The sequence below is a fragment of the Colius striatus genome, chromosome 7, assembly GCF_028858725.1.
Source record: "Colius striatus isolate bColStr4 chromosome 7, bColStr4.1.hap1, whole genome shotgun sequence".
Lineage (NCBI taxonomy): Eukaryota > Metazoa > Chordata > Aves > Coliiformes > Coliidae > Colius > Colius striatus.
Window position 1 is genome coordinate 10,788,346 of NC_084765.1, and position 19,506 is coordinate 10,807,851.

A 19,506-nucleotide genomic window follows, 5' to 3' on the forward strand; every position below is an offset into this window, starting at 1 on the left:
TGATCTTTTGAGGTTCCTTCCAGCCCTTGAGATTTTGTGATTCTGTGAAATGTCATTCTTCAAGTTTGTGCCCCCTAAATAGACATGCTCTGTAATGGAAGTAATTATATTGTGACTAATATTATAATAATGAACGATTTTATTTTTCTTTTAAACCATTCTTGAAGATAACTTGCCATTCTGTCCTCCAGGGTTCTGTCCTCCCCTGTTTTAAGTGGGTAAATGGAATTCTGCTTTCTTACAAGTGTGTCTTAAAAATTAGTAATTTCAAAAACAAGGGGTTTTTTGTCATTTCTTCACATGTTTGGTTCCAAGGCCTAGAATTTATCATATGGCAACATATTCTAAAAGAGTGAACACTCTTTACTGTTGCTGGATGTAGCCAAAATTACCCTGAATTGGGAGGGTGTTCTTTTGCAGTAACCACACCACGAGCTGCCCAGATATTGGGTTCTGCTGTGAACCAGCCCTGCTCCATTGAATGTTAGTCTGTGAAGGATCCAATGCCACATTCTACTTTTTTATCTGAACTAGTGGAACGAAGAATACTATCCAACAGGTAATTAAAGGAGCACTCTTTGGTTCAAAGTGCTACTTAAAAACACAAGGTGTTTTTATGAGTTAAGCTTAAATTAGTCAGAAAGCCGCTCATCTAGAATTTAATCACATGTGGAATAACGTAAGGTTTTGATACAGGAGTCTCTGCTTCCATGCCAGTGTGGTTCCAACCCACTTTAATAGACCTTCTAACAATAGTTTTTATGAGATAGTACACATTGGTCAAAGTTAATGAGTAACAAATTAGCAGTGTTGATGTCTCACTGTTATATATACTATTCTTTATGCTGTTTCATGTTGGTATTTAGTGCTTTGAGAGTTAGGGGGAAGAAATACACATTCAGTTCAAGATGAAGCTGTGTGCTGCCTGTATACAGAAATAAAGAGTTGTATACAGAAAAATACAAACATTGTAATCATTTTAAAAGCTTTATTACATTTCCTACTGAAGAAAGTAATTTGTGTTAAACTTTGAGGAAAAAAAGTCATCATGAGTAGCAGAATGTTGATAGTAACTATTTCCATTTGTCACATTGGCTTCTGAGTTGCGTACTTTTTGTCAGGTAAAGCTGTTCTGTGTACTGCTTTTTTACTGATTTTTTTGCTTGTTTGTTTCAAGTGTGAGTGTGAGAACTGCTTTCCTGCTCCCACAGTGAGGTGTTGTGACTCCCAGTTTCACGTCGTGATGAGGCTCTGGGATGAGACATGGGTGCCACGTGCCTTACCCTGAGGCTCAGTGTGGGTGAGCAGGAAACCAGGGCACCAAGATGCAGTGGGGGTGGCCCTGCCATACAGTTTCCCTTTGGGACTTAATGCCAAGTATTATGTTCACACAAATCAGCGGACCTGGCTTTCAGTAACACTGACTTGCTTTAAGTAAGTGAGCTAAGCTTTTAGCTCCTTCTAAATATTGCTTATTCTGTATGCCCACTGGCATTTTTAACTTTTTATGCTGTGGTACTCCTTTATTTTGTTTTAGTCGTCTCTAGTACTAACAGTACAGCTGCAGAGGTTTTTAGTTGTACGTAAGTGTGGAGATCTTCAGCAGCTACAACTTTATTGAAGTATACACACAAGAAAATCCAAACCATATTATTTTAGAATTTATTTATTAGTGTAATGTTTAACGCTTCCACAAGAGGCAAAAGATAAACATCATTTAACCCAGGCACAGAAAGAAAAAGCAGTTTTTACAGATATCCCTCACCCCCACCACCACCTTTTTCAGACTTGGATTTTAACTAGGCAAATAGAACAGAAAGGTATAGCCACAAAAACAATGACGTGACAAGGTAACTCTGGAGTGAGCAACAAAAAATGCGGTATTATCCAGTGGCAGAGCAAATGCCTTAGGTTTGCTAAAGTAACATGACAGAATGGAAAAGCATCCCTGGAAATTGTTCTGATAGATATTTTGTAAACATCAAGTAACAATAACTAACCCTTCTAGGTAAAAGTATCAAATGCTTAGTTAATAGAATTTAGGAAGTCTTGACTACTGTTTGAACCTTAACACCAATGAAATGAAATGATGGGAAAAGAGGATATTTTCTCATTCTGAAGCAACACTTGTTTCAGCCACCACCTACAGTGATGTTCTAGTCCCTTTCTGTTTGAGTAAAAGATAAGCTGTGGTGTAACCAGGTTTGATCTCAGCACTGGCGGGGGAAGCAGCAGCTGCCCTGCCTTGCATTTGAGTGAAAGTGTACAACAGTGGTTTGGGTGTCAGTAACACTCAACACTGGATCAGCCCTTCACAACATACACAGCCTAAGAGTGCAAGGTTATTTTGAACAGCCATACATTAGAACAAAAGTGCAACTTTAACAAAAAGAAGCTGAGGTTTAAGAACTGAACTTGAGAATCAGTAACTTTTGCCTAATTAAAAGATGACTAAGAGATGTAGTAGTGGAAGCTTGAAAATATGTTGGTTTGTTGCCCTAAATATAACACTATTAGCTCAATTTATCTTTAAGAGCAGCACACAAGGAAGCACAGAAAGCAGAAACAGTGGTCATGACCACTTGTGTGTTTGTATTATTGTCAAAATCCCAATTACTGTCCATTAACTCAATATTCAAATCCAATTTTGTTGGTTTTCTTTAATAAGAGCTACAGACATATTGGAACTTGATGTGTTTGAGGTCAGGAAAGCTGAGAAGGTAAAACATACACAAATTTGGTATAATATTAAGAACTCTAAGAACTAAGTGACACAAAAAGCAGCACTAGTAGCAATCAAGGTGAAACAACTAAAGTAAAGCAATGTTTATCAGATGAAAATACTTCCAATTTAAATTACTGAATTTAAATTCAACCATGCATGTTGTTTATTTCAACTGGATGCGGATGCTTTTCTTGGGTAAATAATGTTATGTTGATAACAATTTATTAGCACATCATACAAATGAAGACAAGACATCTGCATCTTATGCAGCTAAAATGCTTGAACCACTTCCTAACTTCATCCTAAGAAAATGGCACTTGCCAGTCCTGACAATGTATGAGCTGCTAAATTTTCTAACAGTGAGGCCAGTAGTTCACTGTTAACTTAAGAACATAGGACTTTTTTTTATCATACAGTTGAGCAGCACAGCACAGTTTCACATAACTTTCAGCTGCACAAGGAATACAAAATCTGGCACTGGTTGAACACTGCAGACATTAGGCTAGGTCACTGAAGACCTACAGTCAAGTCTCCCACTCAGTCAAGTCTCCCACTCTCCCACTCTGTCTCCCACTCTCCCACTCTCCCACTTTGGATGAAGAATGTCTGCCATCACTGCAGCTCCCTGTGCGTGACACTGGCCAACTGTGACAGGGACAGGATGGCCAGAACTCTGCTCCTGTGCCTTCGTCTCTGGGCTTTAGGTTTAATCCCTTACAGGGCTCTTAAAGGGCTGACCAGCTACAGATGGCAGGGAATTCCTCTTTCCCTGACTTTGGTGTTATTTCCCTGCAATCACCATTCAGGACAAACAGTAGATTTTAAAAGTCTCCTTGTAGGTATTGCTTTGAACTGCCACGGCCTGAGGAGAGAGCACGTGTTTTCACTGCATACATACCCTCATGAGTGGTTTGGTACTGGTGATGTCACCACTGCTACTTCTGGCTGCATTTACAAGGGAAAATGAAACCTGATCAGGTCTTGAAACAAAGGATGGAGGTGCCCAAGCCCCAGAAGCAGGGCCTGGCTTGAGAAATCCAAATGGCACAAGATGTCTGATGTAGTAAAACATGCAGAGTTTTGTGTCCAGTGAGGCTTCATGGGCCAGTACTCATTATTTGCCTTCTATGCATTAATTCTGAACTGCCATTCTAAGATGCTGAGCGCCCTATGTATTACATTAGATACCCAGGTCTAACCATAGGCTCAGGATCTCAGCTTAGGGACTACAGGCTTTCAAGTTAAGTAGGGTGAGGGTGGACATAGAGGCATCAACATCCTCTGCTGCCCCAAGCCTTGAGGCTCTGGTGGGAAGCTACGTACAGCTTCTACAATACAGTAATGCTCAGGTTATTGCCTTCAATCCTTTCTGAATGAGTAGCACTGTGTCTTAAGAAGGATGATCAAACAGAAAAAAAAAAGATTGCAAGTGATAAATATTCCAGTAGCTGTATCTTACTGGCCACTCCCTTACATATAACAAGTTTAACATAACTTGATTTGAAGTGGGCTAGCTCCTGTATAAATAGGCAGTTTGACTTCTCACTCAACTCTTACGTGACTAAAATACAAACTAACACAAATGTGTAAAAAGATGTCAGAAGTAGGACCAGAACCCAGGTCTGGAATTTCTACTACTGATTCGTAAGAACACTTTCTTTGTTCAAGTAAAAAATTTCCCTTTATAAGCAACCAAAATTATCTCCGTAAATTTCCAAGTAATTTGAACTGGCATATCCACATAGTCCCATTACAAAGCAATAAAAAAGTGTTCTCAACTTTCAAGGCAAAGTTATGATATAATTAGACTCATTATTACAATGTACAATAGTGATGACTTGACACCATGTTTTCTACTTACTAGATTAAAAAGCGTTAATCTGCTGTCCTTCATAAACAGCCTACATGACAACAGGAAGTAATTAGTCACTAAACAAGGCTACCGGATTTTGGTGTTTCTTGTTTTCCAGTAGAACTGCTGAAACATAAAAACTGTGTCAGAGTGCCTTCCAGAATCAAAGGGTAGCCTCCAAATGATGCACCCCGTACAAACTGCTAACAAATAAAGGGTTAAACTTACAAGAGCTAAATGCCATGATTATTACTGAGACTAGCGAGACAAAACCAAGTGCATGTATACTGTCGGCACCGGCACGATCCTAAGGTGCTTATCACAGACGCACTGTGAATATTCTCTGTTGTTTTCCAAGCTGCAATACAGTGCACAGTTAGGATAGTATGAAACAAACATTAACACGATTCTTGAGTTTGCATTTTTACAGCAATCTTACAAAGCCTCATGATGTAGAAACTGAAACTTTTGCAATGAGAATAATGCAGTAAAGATAGCAGCAAACGCTGTTTACCTTCCACGGGTACTCTGCTTTTCTCTGTGCTGTTCAGTTACGTAGTTATGTCTTGGTAGCATCAAAGACAGACTCAGTGTTAATCAGCATCTTATCTTGCTTAGAAGTGAAATGTTCTGGTTTCTTTGATCTTGTAACTACTTGGACAGAGTAGAAATCTCTTCTGTTCTCATAGCATCAGACAGGAAACTAAGTTCATTGCACAGCGTCTCGTACCTGAAGGCCATCCGGATCTGTGCAACATTTGTCTTTCGGATGTCGTTCCCCTCAGGCCCTGCTTTGCAGTAATTCACCCCTAAGAATTTCTGTTTTTCCTGTAAACGGGATTAAACATAAAAAGGAAGAAGTCAGTTCAGCCGCTTAGATTTATTGTATAATTGAGTATTTGTTAGGTGAATAACTCCAGTGGAAATGAAAAGAGCAGCTTCGACCAGCTGGCCATTGAACTCTGCCTCAGAGTCTTAACCAGTTTTGGAGATTTTAAAGCTAAAGTTTCTATGTATCATTTCTTAGCAGTGCACTGGGTCTGGCTTGCTAAAGCTCTTTATGCTAGTGTTTGATCATGACTACTATGTCTTTCACGTGACAGCTCAGAGAGAGGTTTGTTTTGTTAGTTAAATGTTGCACAAGAGGAAAATCGGTAGTTGTCAATAGAGAATATTGGGAGAAACAACAAAATATGTTTGTAAAGCCGCCTCACAAACCAGCTTCTTGAGAGGTATGTTTGAAAGTGACACAGAAGAGAGGATGCTCTAAAATAGACCCTAGAGGAAGTCATGGATGTACAGAATTTTAAAGCTAAAAGGGAATTTAATCTAATCTGACTGCCTATCTAAACCAGAATATTTTCAGTGGTACTCCCTTCTAAGCAAAAACATGTCTGTCTTACGACAGGCAGTTTGTGTTTTACTCAATGCAAGACATGATGTATAAAATTACTGGCAAAGGGATATTACCCAAAGTAAAGGTTTGAGACTGGAGGCAGAACTGAGTATGAACAGGCACGTAGTCTCTCTGCATGTTTTGGGAATTCCAAAACAAAGCTAATGAGGAAAAACGTAACATTACTACTTTTTTTTAATGTAAGACCGCATAGCTGATGGTGTGTGACTGTTTCTGGACAAGAGCATAGGGATGTGCACTAATATATCACATAAGCACCTACTATTCAATTTTCAGATTGTTGACTTCTCAGTTCCTACTTGCCCTGATCCTCACAAAAGAGGTTTTTCCAGCCACAGTTACCTTGTCTGACAGTCCACTCTGGAGTACGCTGTTTCTGGCTATTTCACACAGGTCACAGGTACTCAGTTTCCACACCTGGGCTGCAATAGCGTATTCCTCCATGAGAGCTTCCTGTGTCACCAAAATACGTTTAAAGTTAAATTATATGTAGATAAGATTTAAATGGGGATATGCACTCATTACTAATTAAGGCATTTATACATGCTGTTTAGATAGCTGTGAAAAATTAGAGGTTTAAGACTTTAACATCATAATTACTAACAAACAGAATTGTCCATTTCAAATTTCCCAAGGGTGACTTAAATAATTAATAGGCACTGGATATCCAGTTATCTTAGACTAAGAAATTGCACCTGCAGTCCAGATCCTTACAGGTATTTATTAGGCAACTTGAAGGACATCCCAGAGTACAGGAACACCTTTGAGGATCTCCTTGTACATCTTTAATGAACAGGTACACAGACAACAGGGCAATTTCTCACTTCTGACCTCCCACACAAGCAGGGCGGGTCTGACTCTAGTGGGCTGTCACAGCTGACATCTTCCACACTGTGTGTAATTCGGCTGGTGCTGTGTTAGATCCATGCAGAAAACCCCACAGAATCTCTGTTTTTTCTAGCAGAGATGTGTCTTGGGCCAGAAGCAAGCCTGGGTGAAGCACGCCAGAGCTCAGCTTGTCCTCACAACACAGACAACTGAGCAATGTGCAGGTCACTCTGAGGCACAGCATGACTTAAGTCAGTGCCAACTACAAAATCGGGGCATCAAAACCAGTGACCAGGCATTTCGTCCTGCCAGGCCACCCAAGGACAAGAATCTGTTTCATTTCACTGAGCAAACAGCTCATACATCATCTTCAGAGATTTCACATAATGTTTTTGTAATGTACTTCCCCAGATTTATTAATAAGGAAACTGGACTTTCCTGGCACTCTAGAGGATTGTTTATGAAGGCTCAAACCTCCCTTCAGCCTCATCCTTCATTCTATACTTCAACAGCCAACACTGGAGAGGCAAGAGTACAAAAGAAACATAATTAGGAAATCAGACATTTCCTTCTGAAACCTAACAGTGAGTAGTAGACTGAGAATGAGGAAGAATAATGAATGAAGTGACTGAAAGACATGAAACTTTATACCCTAAGCAATGACATAAAATAGCTTTGAGGTCACTCTGGGCCTATGTGGTACTGTTGCCAAATTCAAAGACAAGTGCTTTTTGGAATTCTTACCTTTGTATAATGAAACTGCATAGGATCATCTGTGGAGAGAGACACCTGAAGTCCCTTGTGTAGAAACTCCCGTAGTGGGTTTTTTGAGTACTCCAGAAAAAGGCTGTTGTTACTTAGTGGAGACATAGCAATGGGTATTTGTGCAAGATAATAAAGATACTGGAGGACAGGACTCTGCAAAAGAGAACACAGCATTTAATGGTACTACAGGATATGGAAGAAAGATCTCCCTTGTCTAAAAGGGAAACAGCATTACAGAGGAGGACGTTGACACTTTAACTCTGACTTCCTTAAAAAATATTTAAAAGTCTAAGTTTTAAACATTACTGACCTTTATAAAACTAATTTCCATTCTTCAGTGTATATGCACCTTCTTTTTAAAAATCTGGTGCCTGGTATTACTGTAGCTTAGTATGTGTGACTGTTAAAGGCACTGCACTTGATACTCACTGCATACTTTCCCTCCAAGCCTAGAAGTGGCAGATAACAGATGTGTAAGAACTGCTAAGCAATTTGTTATTTTCAAAACTGAAGCCCAAAAGGTAAATTTTAGGAGCAGAAGAAGTTTTAATTTATTAGAAGTCATGTGTTGCTGCTGCACATAATATAAATAATCAGTGATCACCTCAACTTTGTTACTATTTTTGACTTACGAACTGTAAATCTAACACGTACCTTTATTATTATTAGCTGCTATGTGAGGTTATCACACCAGGCTAAGCAGGAGAGAGTGAAAAGGAGAACACTTTGGTCACATACAGCCTTAGTACTCTATCTGGGTCTAATTTCAGGAATTACTGGTTACATTTTTATGCAAAATTTTTCTTTGTCCTTGGATATGTTGAAAAAAACAGAAGAATTTTCCAGCATTAACTTGGAGAATTCATTACAATAAATTCAGTGCAAGTCTGCCACCCACTGACCAATTACTTTAATTACAAAATGGTGGCCTGGGGTGAGTTGTATGCTGGTTTGTATTAACTGATATGCCAGGAATGATAACGTTTGTCCTGTCATAACAATCAAGTTGTATACAAAATATTGCTCTGCTAAGTTTCTCGATCAAGTGATTCCAGTTACTCTAGATATAAATAATCAAAACCTTAATGAACTTCTAAATGAAACAGCCAGGGCAAATTACTTTTGTTCCTGTACAGAACCTAGAGCTTACTTTAATTTTTCTGGGGCCTGAACCAGGGAGTAGTAATAAGTCTAAAAAGTTTTCTCCATTTAATTTTAGCACTCCTTGGAGTAATCAAAAACAAGTGACAGGACAGGGGAAGCTGGAACACAAAAAGTATCATTTAAACATAAGAAAATACTATTTTACTGTGCCAGAGTCTCAGTGCCCTCACAGGGAAGAACTCTTTCCAAACATCTAATCTAAATCTTCTCTCCATTTAAAGTTGTTTCCCCTTGTCCTATCACTACAAACCCTTGTAAAAAGTCCCTCTCTGACTTTCCTGTAGGCCCCTTTAGGGACTGGAAGCTGCTATAAAGGTCTCCCCAGATCCTTCTCTTCTCCAAGCTGAACAACGCCAACTCTCTCAGCCTGTCTTCACAGAGAGGTGCTCCAGGCCTTGACCTTCTCTGGACCCACTCCAACAGCTTCATGCCCTTTGTATGTTGGAAGCCCAGAGCTGAAGGCAGCACTACAGGTGGGGTCTCTGATCAAAATGAAGAGTTACTTGTGCCTTGCTAAGAAAATGGATTTTGGGCTGCCCAGATAAACTCAATTTGGTGACTGCTGTTTGAACCAGTGAGTGCTGTCTAAGCAAATATCGATTAGTTTAGGTGAGCAACCAAGCAATACCTTCTTCAAGAGCAATCCATGAGAAATGTTGTCTGCTGTCAGGAAGGCTGATACAAGGTGTGTGATAGACCCAGCTTCTCCACAGTGAGGTCGAAACAGAAAAGTACACATGCCTCTTTCCCTGGGGAGATTAAAAGCAAGCTCCACTAACAAAGAATGCACTGTTAATCAATTTTGTATATAATTATCATTAATATGGGAATTAAGAAAAAATATAAGCATTCTTATTCAGTTTGACCTGACATCTAATCAGGGCCTACCTGTGGGCTACTGTCAAAGAGACAGGTCCCTCTACTTAAGGTGCTTCTACCACCTGACATACTTGTGTCTTCCTTCTTCTTTCCTTCACTAGTTACATCTCACTTAGCAATTGTTTAGCATCTCTGCAAATCTATTGCACTCTAGTTTGATGACAACCTGCCATGTTACCACATTAAGTATAGCATAAAACCACACCCTCAGTAGCACAGAGTGCTAGGAGTGTTAGACTTCACACTATGATATCTAGAACTATTTTATCATCTACATAAGAAATTATGCTGGATTTAGGTTATAATGGATCCAGGGCAGACAACAAAGAATTTCAACAAGCAATGTCCAGGGTGGACATTTCTTAACTTTTCCCCTGACAGTGGATGTGAGGATAGAGCATGTCCAGAGACGGGAACGAAGCTGGTGAAGGGTCTGGAGCACAAATCTGATTGAGAAGCGGCTGAAGGAACTGGGGGTGTTTAGTCTGTAGAAGAGACTGATGGGACACATGATCACTCCCTATGTGAAAGGTAGCTGTAGTGAGTTGGGGGTCGGTGTCTTCTCTCTAGTAATGAATGATAGGACAAGAGGGAATGGGCTCAAATTGCACCTGGGAGGTGAGTTAGATTGGACACTAGGAAGAACTTCTTCACCAAGAGTTATTAAGCATTGGAACGGGCTGTCCAGGGAGGTGGTGGAGTCACTATCCCTGGAGATATTTAAAAGACATATAGATGAGGTGCTTAGGGACACCATTTAGTCATGAGCTTGGCAGGATGAGGTTAGTGGTTGGACTCAATTTGATGATTCTATGCTGTAATCCATCCTTGACAACTTTGCTAATAGTACCAAAAAGTATAAAACAGTCTTGTACGGGACTGGGGGTGGTGTCTCAAATACTCAATGTGTTTAACAGGGTGAATACTTCTATTGACTCCTTGAGGAACTGTGTCATCATGTCACCAGGCTGTAAAGAACATTTAATGATTAAGTAGGGAGATTTTCAAACAGTAGTTCAATGATCTTCAGGTAAAAAAGAAATGCCCAAGTTCTGAAAGAATCTCTGTCTTTGGAAAAGAAAAAAAAAAGGTAGACTACAGAGAATGTGAAGGAAATCAGGAGAAAAGGATGACTTAGATGCATGCTGGACTGTGTCCTTTCTGTTATAGAACTAAAACTATCAACTAGACCTGTCTGTTGCAGGTACCAGCAAATTTAAGAAGGATGTTTTTATGATGAGTTTTGATTATTTAGGGCAGTAGAGAAAGAGATGCTTGAGCTATCAGTGGGAGAGAATAACGTTTTGAATGTTAATTTGGGTAAGACCTGTTAAAATTATAAATCTGTACACCTGCTATAAGAAAATCCCCAAAAGTTTGAGAAATAAGAATGTATCAAATCCACTGTTGAGTCCATAATCATGGAATCATAAAATGGTAGGGGTTGGAAGGGACCTTTAGAGATGATCTAGTCCGCCCCCTCTGCAGAAGCAGGTTCACCTAGGTCAGTAATATCAACGGATAACCTCACTGTGCCTCAATTTGAATCTGTTGTGCAGATCACTCGGTGAGTCAGCCACAAAGTCAGGAACATAACCTCAAGCTGAATTTCAGGCTTTACTGAGTGTGATGCCGAGATCTGCTTTTCCAGTCATGATCCCACATTCACTACCACAACTCCCTGCATTACTTGTCTAGACATTGGTCTCAAAAGTGGTAAAACCAAATGAGTCAACGAGCATGCTGAAGTAAGTTAGATAGATGTGTGGTTTATAATTATGCCGTCCTTTGTTTATCTTTGGTAACAGCAGCAGCCCTTAAGCCAATATTTCACCACATAACTTTGGATCTCTTAAATTCTCAGGAGATAACAAGCTACCAAGATGTACACTGTATTTGAAAATACACTGTGAATCCAACAGTCAACAAGTCAACTTTGTGAGGTTTCTTCTTTTGTTATACTTAATTTATTCAGATGTAAGGAATTCACAAAACAAAAATACAGACAGATGTCAAACCAAGACACTGATCTGACACCTTTACACAATTTCTGAGTATTTCGTTTGCATTCATTTTGCAGTTAACATTTTCAAAATAACTCATGTACACCTCTTGGACTCTCTAAAGTAAGTCAAGATAACCTTTGCTTCGAAAGATACATGAGCTAGACTTAGATTAAGACCAAGATTATTAACTGTTCTTTCTGGAGGCTTGTAAAAGAGAAAAAGAACTACTTACCTCCTAAGGTTGTTTAGCAACATGATATTCACATACATATAATACAGATAATAGCTATATGGGGGATTCTTCTCACTGGTCCAGAGGTCAGGGTTAAGGCTCTTGTCAGAGAACATATGGCCACTGTGTTTGGATTCATCATCAACACTGTCAAAGCCAGTCACCTGGTGGGAGATCAGATTCACAGAAATCCGTGTTTTCAGGATGCAAACTTCAACATTACTTACTCTTCATCCAGGACTTGCTTGTACAAAGCATCTACTCCTCTTTCTTCATTACCCTCCTTATTCTAGCAGTCCTGCTGGTCTGCCCTCCTACCATACCATACAGACAGCAGCAATCATGTGCTTTCTCAAAGGAAGTTTCACCTTTTTTTTTTTTTTCCCTGAGGGAAATAGCATGCCCAGGTGCAGAAAAGCCTTCAGACTCTGGGGGTGTAGGCAGGCATAGGACTGTAAAACTCCCTCAGATCCAGATTATAATCCTTTAAACACATCTACTTTGTTATTTGAAAAGCAGATGAAAGACAGAGGCTCCCAGGAAACCTCAGAGCTCTGAGTTGGGGGCAATCTCAGAAATGTCTCTTAATCATGTCCCAGCAGCTACAGCCCCATCAGGATGTACACAATGCTTCCTTTCAGTTGCCTCCTCTTTGGAGGCCAGTCCCAGAGGCAAGCTCAGAATGTACATCCTTGATTACGATGTGCTCTCTGCACAAGAGCATGCAAATGGGTTTTGGTCACTCTTTACAGAGAGGATTACTGAAAGGACAAATAAGTAATTGTTGGGCAGTTTCAGAGGAAAAAAATGGCAACTGTTTGACAACAGGACCTTACCCAGGCTTTTATCAAATTGTATATCAGGGCTTTAAAACAATGATACTAGTAATCTACGGAGGAAGGAGCTTTTTTAGTGTCTCAAAGCGGCTGCGGACAAACAAAATTAATAAGGAGGAGAGAATCCATTTCATGTGAAACAAAAATCCCGACATACTTACATATTTGAGGAAAAGGTGCAATTCTTTGTGGTCTTTGGGATTGATTGTTGCTTCAAACAAAGGTACAAAGATGTTCTCCAACATCTTCCCAAAACTAGGCAGGATATTTTTTGACCTAAATATATCACTGAAGGGGAAAAAAATATACACAGTTGTGACCATTCTTTAATCAGCTTATATTTTTCCTCCACCTTCATATTTTCTGTTATTTGTGTATATTCTACAGGTTCAATTCTACCAGCACTCAGAAATTCAAAGTTTATTTCAGGGCAAGTATTTCTGTGCTGTTTCCTGCACTGCTGGCACTCTGCTTCATCCAGGCTCTGCTGAAGCTCCCAAGTGCTCCAAAAATAGAGACACTATGGGGGGCAGATGCAGTCTCAAAACAGTGACCCTTTCCCTTACAGCAATCCAAGTCCTAATGGGGCAGATACGCAATTCATTCTTGTGAAAAATCTTTTTTCTAACGTTGTAACTTCTCCGGATGAAAGCAGAATGTTCTGCTTTAGTGCAACCCTCAGAAAAGAGGGACGGTACTTGAAGGTGTCATTAGGTGCACGACTTTGCTATGAATGTAAGAAATCGCTATGGAAGAAATGAAAGGAGAGAAACTTTCTCCCTTGTGAGAAACAGCCTCTGGGCAATTCATGGACCAGGACAGCTCTTTCTCTGCTCATATTCCAGCTATGCAATTTCAAAACATGAAGTTCAGCTTTATGGATGACAAAATTATCACGGAAGACCGTCTTGCAATACACAGTATTCGAAAGAAAGAATCATTTAATAAAGTACCAAAGGATGCTTAAAAACTAAGAAATCCTGATCCTAATGTAAGCTTTAGTCACTGATCTTGAGGAAGTTTCATGATCATGGGTTTACACAGAATTTTCTACTCCATTATGGAATTCAAGAGTTGATTTATTTTCATTACTAAAATGTATTCTCACTTGCCTTAGAGTGCAGCTGAATTTCACCCAGTTGTAATTTGGGGTTTAGTATGTTCAGACTTACAAATAATTCACAGTAGTTTTGCAGAGTTTCATAAGGAATGGACTCAAACCCCATCTACTGTCTCCCACTCCCTGACTGTCAGGAAAACTGCAGCAATGGTCAAGAACAAATTTCCCAGGCTATTGCTTATAAATAGAACTACAGGACAGCTCATAAACCATCTAAACAATATCAGAAATTAAGACAAATCATTGGTATGATTTCAAACTTTTAAAATTACCAAGAGCTCCTGATTACTTACTAGATTCTGGGAACCTGAATTATCCAGCGCATATTAGGGGAATAAACTTTATGCTTAATGAACCATTTTGCCAAGTTCAGCCATTCATCTGGAGATCGTCCATAAATGGATAAGCGAGGTTCTGTATACTGGTACTTACTTTCTTCTAGTTCACGGGCTACTTCCTATTAAGTAATAAATATATTTGCTTTAATATGGACACTGAAGATCATTTACAGCCAGCAGTATATTTATCATCGTATTTTCCTTAGACCAGACCGTAGACCAGTATTGTCACACTTTAAAGATAAAGGGAATCTCTTGTCTGTTAATCCGTTACTTTATTTTAGACATCTACATGTTCCACTAGCAAGCCATCTCAGATATCATCTGCATGTAACTAACTGGAACACCTAGATTTAGAGGACAATATGCTTGTGCAGTTACTACTAACACCTTTGTAAGACATACATTTAAATAGATAAACCAGAATGATACTGTAGTGAACTGTAGTAATGACTACCTCAAATCTACATACCAATGGAGAATCTGACCCAGAATCCCTGTAGTAAGCCATTTTAAGCCTATTAATTGTAGACAAGCACTCCCGTACACTTAAGAAGAGCTGACACCTAATCCATGAAAACTACTAGTTCTTTTGTGGTAAGAAATTAATTTGAAGTCTGTACATGCACGTGCAGATCAAGATGTATGCAGAGGCTCTTCCCTAGCTTCTCTTTCCGTAGCAGCTACTACTAGTCAGCTACATCCTAAAACAAATATTAAGCCAGTGAATTGACCTTTGGCTGCTCTCCATTGGTTTGAAACTGCACACAGCTCTGCTTTAAACTCACGCACACATTATCTGTATGAGTTTGTGACTCAGAAATTCAGAAAGCAGCAGTGGCTGACTTGCAGAGGTTTCTCTGACGAACTGCTAAAGCAAACCCAATATTTAGAATCACTTAACAACAGTGTTTGCTCTAGATACAATACATCATGAATCTTTTGCAAGCCTTAATTTGTGTACAGCTGGAAAAGCTTGAAACGTATTTACCTTGACCATACGAGCAAAATATTCGCCACCAATGTAGTTCTCAGTTTTCAAATACAAGTCCCTCAGCTCACTGGCACCAACTGGATTGTACTTGGAATTGAATTTGTCAAATCGATGAAACGTTTGACGACCCTGGAAGAGGAAAAAACCCAAATAATCATGGGGTTTAGTACATACAATAGTTTATAAATTAAATTGCCTAGCAATAAAATGCACAGGAAAGAAAAGGTCTATGCTAAATTACTTCCAACATGCAAAGTAATGCATGAGTTCAAATTCTGATATCGTAAGTTACCATGCAAAAACTGTAGAAATCAGAATTTCACACTTAAAAAACTTTTATTTTCTCATTTATTTTGTCATTCTAATAGACTTACTGCATGGACATCTAAAGAGTCTACAGTGAGATCATAAGGGTCCATGTGAAGGCTTTCGAAGACTTGCTTTAAAGTAATCTTCTTGCCTTTTTTCTCTGCAACGATCCTGTCAGGCTCCGTTTGATACGTGTGCTTAATAAACCTCAATAAGTGCTTCTGGTTCATGCAAGCAGCAGCATGGATATGAGTATCAACCTGAAAACAAAAGGTTATTCATGCTTATCATCCACATACATAAACTTAAATTAGTAAAGTATTTCAGTGACAACAATGACTAGAGCCTTCTAAAATATTCCTTGACTAACAAATGGATTAATGCCTAGGCAAGTCAAAATATTTCAGAACCATGAGATTTTGGTTTTGGAGGAATTATTCAATAAGCAGAACTATAAATAAAGTAGCCCTCAAGAGTTTCCTATTTAAATAAGTTTTTCAACAAGTTGAGATATATTGTAAGCGCCAATCACAGAACCTGGGGTCAGATTAAATTTGATACTTGCTTGAAGGACACTCTGGTCCTTTAGTATTATTTTATTTCATCCATGAATGAGTGATGTCTTTCCAGTTAGACTGCAGTTACAATGATCTTCTCTGACTGAAAGGACCTGTAATTCTCAGCCATTTCCAAAAGCATAATTCATTTTTCTATTTTAACCACATGAAACACCTTAGGCCACTAGAACTGCAAAACATACATTGGAGAGATTTTTGTCACTAATTTTTCCCAAGTTTAATTATAATACAGCAGCTCATAACACTGACAGATTTTTCAGATCTCTTCACACACTCAGGGAAGTGCAAGCTTCACAGAAGGGCTGACAGTACTTCAGTTGCTGTGGGAGTCCCATTTTTTAGCAAAAAAATTACAAGAACTAAATGGTTTCCACAGGTAAGATTTTCTTTTGCTCAGAAGCTTACAGTGCTATTTGAGCAGCCTGTACGAGAACACAACTCAAAGTAACAAGAGATGAGATTTGGAGGTTGGTTTATTGATTTTTGTTTTCCCTTTGTTATGTGTAATTCCTTAGGTGCCTCCAGCAAGTATGTAAAATGGCTCCATTGCAGTTCCTTGTGGGACTATCTTAACTACACCTATAAAGAGCTAAAGAAAAACAGGTATATTCCCCAACTTCATCTTGCTGGAAGAGGCGGGTAATGCTAATTGTAGTTCCTAAGGATCAAGTACCTAAAAGAGAGGAACAGGCCTTAGCTAGGATAGTGGCCTTAAGGGATCTATCAGCACAGCAATACTCAGCATGTGGAGCAGCAGAGCTGCTGCTCTGGGGTCCATTTGCTTTTCATTTCCTTGAGAAATTCTGATTGAACAAAACAGCCTAATGCATGTCCTACGCAAAACAATGAAACTATGCTACCAACAAATTCCTATCAATTTAAAACCAAACCAAACCACTGTTCTGATTAGATTCCACAGTGAATCATGAGTGCAATGGCCCTGGGGACAGCTTGATAACTTGAAGTTGCCTTCAAGTACAGACTGCGTCTCCTAGCAGGAGCAGTTTCAGCTCCCTCAGAAGCTGCAGTCTGTCTGCTAAGATTCCCATTTTCCTCCAGCCCAGGCCCTACTTGGGCAAAGATTACTGTAAGCACAGGGAAGTTGTCAGAAGCAATCACCAACTTTCACTGTTTCTAACATCTTCCTTGTGCACCAACTGCCTGTTACTGGAAACAAGTCTTACAAGATCAGCTGGCAGATGATTCTGCAAAAGGAGTAGGAAACAAGATAGTCAGGTTGTAATACATGTTTTGAGATGATATAGAACAGAGACAGGATGGTTCAGATAAGTCTGAAGAGCACCACCCAGTATTGTCCTATATATTGGCAGAAGATGGTTTGGAATCATTATATAACACTCTAGCATGAAGCCTGATGCGACACTGTAGTGGAAAGGGCTGCTCCAACTCCTCATACAGAGTAAGGAGCTTCAAAGCAGAAATTAAAAAATAATGTTGCTTCTGCACACCACTTGTATTGCAGCTGTCAGAGTGCAAATGCAGCCAGTTTTGCTGCCTACATTTAAAGGTTTAAAAAACCCAAGTACTGACAGCATTCCCAAGAAATGTCACAAAAGGAAACAAAAGTGAAAAACCCACATGGCCGCGTGATTGTAAAAATGAAACTTAGTTGGCTTTCAAGGTGCAATTTCAGACTTGGTTTGATAAACCATACAGAGGTATTTGTACATCCAGAAAAGACCATGAGGCACAGAGGGGGCTTTCAATCTCACTAACAAGGATGTAACAAGGATGTAAGATCCAATGCTGACATTAGATACAAGTTCCTAAAGATACTTATTACATTGGGACAGTTAAACCCACTGCACTGTGCTTTTTAAAATTCAGGTAACTAACACTGGAGGGGACACACTCCCAAGAAGAGCTGCATAGCAGGAGATCACACTAGAAGGAATCCTCAGATGAATCAGCTGTAAGGAGTCACTCAACCTACTCTCATCCAGGACATTTCTGTCCAGGAAACTGCAGACATAGATCATTGCAATGTGAGATGAGTACATTCATTCCCCTTGTGTAGTGACTATGTCTGCAGCTTTCAGACTCCCTCAACATAAGCCAGTGACATCCTAATCTGCTTTTAAGGCTCTGTAGGAAATGCATTACGAAGTGCCTCAATATCTATCAGCCATCTAACTCCTGCACTGTAAACCAGTTTAAACTATGACATAAAATCCACAGAATTGCCACTGTTTGACTTGGCACACAGTCATTTAATTTGCAGTTTATACCTACAGAGCCGTTGCAGCCTTCTAAGGGTAAAATCTATTCCCATGTCAATGTTTATAGTATAACTAAAGACCAGGATATAAACTGAATCCTAAACATTGACATTTAATTGTTAATCAAATATGCTACACATTTTAGAGACATATAGAAAATCAAGAAACATACTACTTTCTAAGTACACAACATGAAGTACATTACTAATGCACACTAAACAATGCTGTGTCTAAAATAGTAAAACTGGATCCACTTAACACACTATTACACTCCTCAGAGTACTTGTATAGACTTCAGAAGCCCAGTTCATTGCATACAGCCTGCTTCCTCAGGTTAATCAAAGTCTTCTCGTTTTGAAACAAATATTTTACTATAAACTCTTCCTGGAACAGTGAGATAGTATAAACTACTGGGCTTGGTCAATGTATATGGGAGAGAGACACAACAGTTAATAGATGCCCTACAAGCTCTAAACATTCAGGAAAAGCAAGTCACAGAACACCAGGCATAGGGAAGCCAAATAAGTGCAGTTTATTGAAGCAGATGCACTGGTTCCAGTGGTGGCTCAGGTACTGGAGTGGGTGAGTCTTGAAACAAAACAAAACATTTCCTCTTTATTTAAATCAACATGAATTCACTGCTGTTAGGAGGGGAAGGATGGAAAGCAAGGAGGCATTGTGTTTCTTTTGTTTGCTTGTATGCAAGGATCATATGACACAGTAGCAACTGCAGTTCTTTTAAAGTCTTGCTTCCTCTTGAGAAATACTACTCTCAAAAATGCCTCTGCAGTTCAGTAAACTCCTGAGAAATCTTCTCCAGTGCCTAGTGCATATCACACATAGCTCTGAGCTGAACTAACCATCTCAGGCTTATTCTCTGAGAATCACTATTATAATTTTTTTCCCTTCCCCTTCTCCCTAAACATGTCTCTATATAAACCCACTCTAACTTCCCTTCTTAGAAGCAACAAGTGGTATTTCACCCTGTGGTCACAAACAAAAGATAGAATTCACTTCCTTTTTGTCTAACCAATGCTTAAAAATAATAATCAGTTGCAATGATCTAGACCAAATGGTATGTCACAGCAACAACCACCTGTTGCAACACAGAATTCAGCAGGACTGTGTAAGCCACTGTAGAAACTGTGTTCTTCCCTGCACAGTCAGCCTGGCCTGAGAGCAGGCATCGCAGTGAGTCCACAGGCAGAAGAATATGGTGTATA

The 19,506-nt window shown here is 39.4% G+C and overlaps 1 protein-coding gene across 3 annotated transcripts in view; it reads right to left on the minus strand.

Moving 5' to 3' along the window:
- Positions 1–1,650: 1,650 nt before the first annotated feature.
- Positions 1,651–19,506, minus strand: part of AMPD3 (adenosine monophosphate deaminase 3) — a 34,110-nt gene continuing 16,254 nt past the window's right edge. For 2 of the 3 annotated variants that reach the window (XM_061999226.1, XM_061999225.1), the window contains exons 7-15: positions 15,531–15,725; positions 15,154–15,285; positions 14,118–14,281; positions 12,866–12,992; positions 11,869–12,032; positions 9,380–9,500; positions 7,567–7,740; positions 6,337–6,447; positions 1,651–5,405 (exon numbers count right to left, since the gene is read on the minus strand). In XM_061999226.1, the coding sequence (XP_061855210.1) occupies positions 5,229–5,405; positions 6,337–6,447; positions 7,567–7,740; positions 9,380–9,500; positions 11,869–12,032; positions 12,866–12,992; positions 14,118–14,281; positions 15,154–15,285; positions 15,531–15,725 (1,365 nt within the window). In that variant the 3' untranslated portion in view covers positions 1,651–5,228. Of the gene's footprint in view, positions 5,406–6,336; positions 6,448–6,897; positions 7,341–7,566; positions 7,741–9,379; positions 9,501–11,868; positions 12,033–12,865; positions 12,993–14,117; positions 14,282–15,153; positions 15,286–15,530; positions 15,726–19,506 lie in introns of those variants that run through there. The other variant, XM_061999227.1, reaches the window with a different exon arrangement.